Raw genomic sequence first — 3,729 nt, forward strand, 5'->3', positions numbered from 1 at the left:
TCCCAGCACGTCGCAGGCTTGCTTCTTTTTTTTTCTTTTTTTCCCTTTTGCCTCAGCTTCAGCAGGAGTAGAGAGAGAGGGAGAGAGAGACACAGAGAGGGAGAGACAGAGAGAAACCAGCAATCTTTAAACTCGAGCTTTTTTTTTCCCCCTTCCCCCCCTTTCTTTTTTTTTTTTTTTTTGGTAACGATGTGCTAAAATCTCTCCTGCAAACCGGTAAGTACAAGCTTTCTGGATCCTTTTGTTTCCGGCTAGGGTCAAAGACACCCCCTCTTCCAAAAAGAAGATATAATAATCCTTTTTATTTTTTTATTTTTTATTACAGCCCTTGCAGAAGAGAAAGAACTTAAGTGGCTAATATTTTGCAAAGGAGACAGAGAGACTGATGCTGCAATATAGCTCTCATCTCTCTCCCTTTTTCCCAATTAGATCCTGGTTTTAATTGCGGAGGGTATTTCTCTTTTCATGCTTTCAACCATCTCCTCTTTTCCCACAGGGGAGGGTTTCATTTGCAAGTTGGTGCTAAGGATTTCTTTCCGTTTCCCATTTCTCTTCCCTAAATGCATCTTTCTGCTTAAGTTTCTGGATGGGGGGCAAAATTTTCTAGTTCTTGCACGAGGAAGGCAAAAACGTCCTTTTCTATTGCAAGATTCAGACTAAAAGCAATGATCGCTCCGAATAATTTTAATGGGCATTTCAGTGATTCAAGGAAGGCTGCACCACCATCGTTATTATTACCATCCTTAGCATTTCTCTATGCCCATACATTTAAAATATCTGGCGAAAGGAAGGGTGAAACCATATGTTGAAGGAGCTGCATCTCATTAGTACAATATTATTTTCATCTGATTGGAGAAGAATGGTGTCTTCATTCGGAAACGTATATAGTAGGATAGATAATTTATCAGCTGGTAAGTGTCAAGGTATTTTTCTTCCACTTTCAGCTTTTTAACCGGGTCTCCTGCTTGGTCCTGGGGGCGCAAAACACCATAATCCAAGCCAGGCTGAGCATTTCAATCCTGGGTGCCTCTTTAGCTGTCACTTCCCTTTAGATCTGCTGATCGCATGGGCATGTGCTTTAGAAAAATTAATCATCTCTAAATGCTTTAATCAGCTAAAATGACTAATATGTGGTATGTATTTATCTGATTATATACCAGTTGGATTAATTCATCAGCGTGTTTGAAAAGGGAAGATTTTCTTTAAAATCAGGGTCGATGATAACCATTTACTGTTTTAAAGACATTGTGGGGATTTCTAAAAGAAAACGTCTTGCCAGGGACATCAGCTGCCTTGCACATTCCTTTGAACTTACATGTGGATATATGGAGCCGGGAGGGAGAGAGATTCAACGACTAAAATTCAATAACTTTGGGAGTTTGCATGTATATGAAAGATGTAGTGCGACACTGGAGAAATCTAACCACTGATATTTCCCCCTATAGTCAATGCGGGTTATGATGGCTATAAAGCTAAAATTGCAAACAAGTATGAAATATGTGCAGTTCTAAACACTGGTCATATGGTGAAAAACATGTAAAGATGCAACACGTCCAGCCTGCGTGTTCACACTGTTGTATGATCTGCATGTGCAGCCTTCCTTAGAGATGGCATTTACCAAATGGGGAGGGAGGGGGGGAAGGGAGGCTGGTATCGCGTGATTAAACCTTTTAACATGTCTGAAGTATAAATCAGGGCCAGGCTTGCACATCAGACACCCCTAGAGTTTGTTTTGAACGTCTACCCAACAACTGCTGAACTCTCCAGGAGCCTAACAAAAGTCGAGCAGGTAGGGGCTTATCAAAAAGAGCGGGGCGCGAGTGAAGTACTGAAAATCTGCGTGTTTTTTTTTTCCCTCCCCGTTGCAGTTTTGTAAACATCAACAAATGATGAAACCTTCCACGGCAGAGACTCTTCACAAAGGAAGGATGTTGTGGATAATTCTTCTAAGCACAATTGCTCTAGCATGGACTACACCAATTCCCTTGATAGAGGACTCGGAGGAACTCGATGAGCCCTGCTTTGATCCATGTTACTGTGAAGTGAAGGAGAGCCTTTTCCATATACATTGCGACAACAAAGGATTTATAAATATTAGTCAGATAACAGAGTCATGGTCAAGACCTTTTAAACTTTATCTGCAGAGGAATTCCATGAGGAAATTGTACACCAACAGTTTTCTTCACTTGAACAACGCTGTGTCTATTAACCTTGGGAACAATGCACTGCAGGACATTCAGACCGGAGCTTTTAATGGGCTCCGAGTTCTGAAGAGGTTGTATTTGCACGAAAACAAATTGGACATTTTCAGAAACGACACTTTCCTGGGTTTGGAAAGTCTGGAATATCTGCAGGCAGATTACAATGTCATTAAACGGATTGAAAGTGGGGCATTTCGAAATCTAAGTAAATTGAGGGTCCTTATCCTAAATGACAATCTTATCCCCATGCTTCCCACCAACTTATTTAAATCTGTGTCCTTAACCCATTTGGACTTGCGCGGGAACAGGTTAAAAGTCCTTTCCTACCGGGGGATGTTGGACCATATTGGCCGGAGCCTGATGGAGATCCAGCTGGAGGAGAACCCTTGGAACTGTACCTGCGAGATTGTGCAGCTGAAGAGCTGGCTGGAGCGCATCCCCTACACCGCCCTGGTGGGGGACATCACCTGCGAGACCCCCTTCCACTTCCACGGCAAGGACTTGAGGGAGATCAAAAGAAGTAAGCTCTGCCCCATGCTGTCTGACTCCGAGGTGGAAGCCAGCCTGGGGATCCCTCAGCTGCCGTCTAGCAAGGAGAACGCGTGGCCCACGAAGCCTTCCTCCATGCTGTCCTCCTTCCATTTCACCGCCTCCTCTGTTGAGTACAAAACGTCCAACAAGCAGCCCAAACCCACCAAGCAGCCCAGGGCGCCCAGACCTCCCCCAACATCCCGCGGCCTGTATCCCGGGCCGAACCAACCTCCCATTGCTGCTTACCAGACCAGGCCCCCAATCCCCATCATCTGCCCTACCGGGTGCTCTTGCAGTTTGCACATCAACGACCTGGGCCTGACGGTCAACTGCAAGGAGCGAGGGTTTCACAACATCTCCGAGCTCCTGCCCAGGCCCTTGAATGCCAAGAAGCTGTACCTGAGCGGGAATTTGATACAGAAAATCTACCGCTCCGATTTCTGGAATTTTTCCTCTTTGGATCTCTTACACCTGGGGAACAACCGGATCTCCTACGTGCAGGACGGGGCTTTTATTAACCTGCCTAATCTCAAGAGCCTGTACCTGAACGGCAACGACATCGAGCGGCTCACCCCGGGCATGTTCCGGGGCTTGCAGAGTTTGCATTACCTGTACTTCGAGTACAACCTGATCAGGGAAATCCAGCCGGCGGCCTTCAGCCTCATGCCCAACCTGAAGCTGCTCTTCCTCAACGACAACCTGCTCCGCACCTTGCCCACCGACGCCTTCGCCGGCACCTCGCTGGCACGGCTCAACCTGCGCAACAACCACTTCCTGGCGCTGCCGGTGGCCGGAGTGCTGGAGCACCTGCACGCCATCGTGCAGATCGACCTGAAGCTCAACCCGTGGGACTGCACGTGCGAGCTGGTGCCGCTGAAGCAGTGGCTGGAGGCGCTGAGCTCGGTGAGCGTGGTGGGCGAGGTGCTGTGCGCCAGCCCCGAGCGCCTGGCGCGCCGCGACCTGCGCGGCCTCGAGCTGGCGGCGCTGTGCCCGGCCG

At 47.6% G+C, this 3,729-nt stretch overlaps 1 protein-coding gene across 1 annotated transcript in view; it reads left to right on the forward strand.

Moving 5' to 3' along the window:
• Positions 1-607: 607 nt before the first annotated feature.
• Positions 608-3,729, forward strand: part of SLITRK3 (SLIT and NTRK like family member 3) — a 4,175-nt gene continuing 1,053 nt past the window's right edge. Inside the window, exons 1-2 of the mRNA XM_026060764.1 lie at positions 608-1,133; positions 1,869-3,725. Coding sequence (XP_025916549.1) covers positions 1,887-3,725 — 1,839 coding nt within the window. The 5' untranslated portion in view covers positions 608-1,133; positions 1,869-1,886. The remainder of the gene's footprint in view (positions 1,134-1,868; positions 3,726-3,729) is intronic.

This window comes from Apteryx rowi, unplaced genomic scaffold (assembly GCF_003343035.1).
Source record: "Apteryx rowi isolate R43461 unplaced genomic scaffold, aptRow1 scaffold_10, whole genome shotgun sequence".
Taxonomy (NCBI): Eukaryota; Metazoa; Chordata; class Aves; order Apterygiformes; family Apterygidae; genus Apteryx; species Apteryx rowi.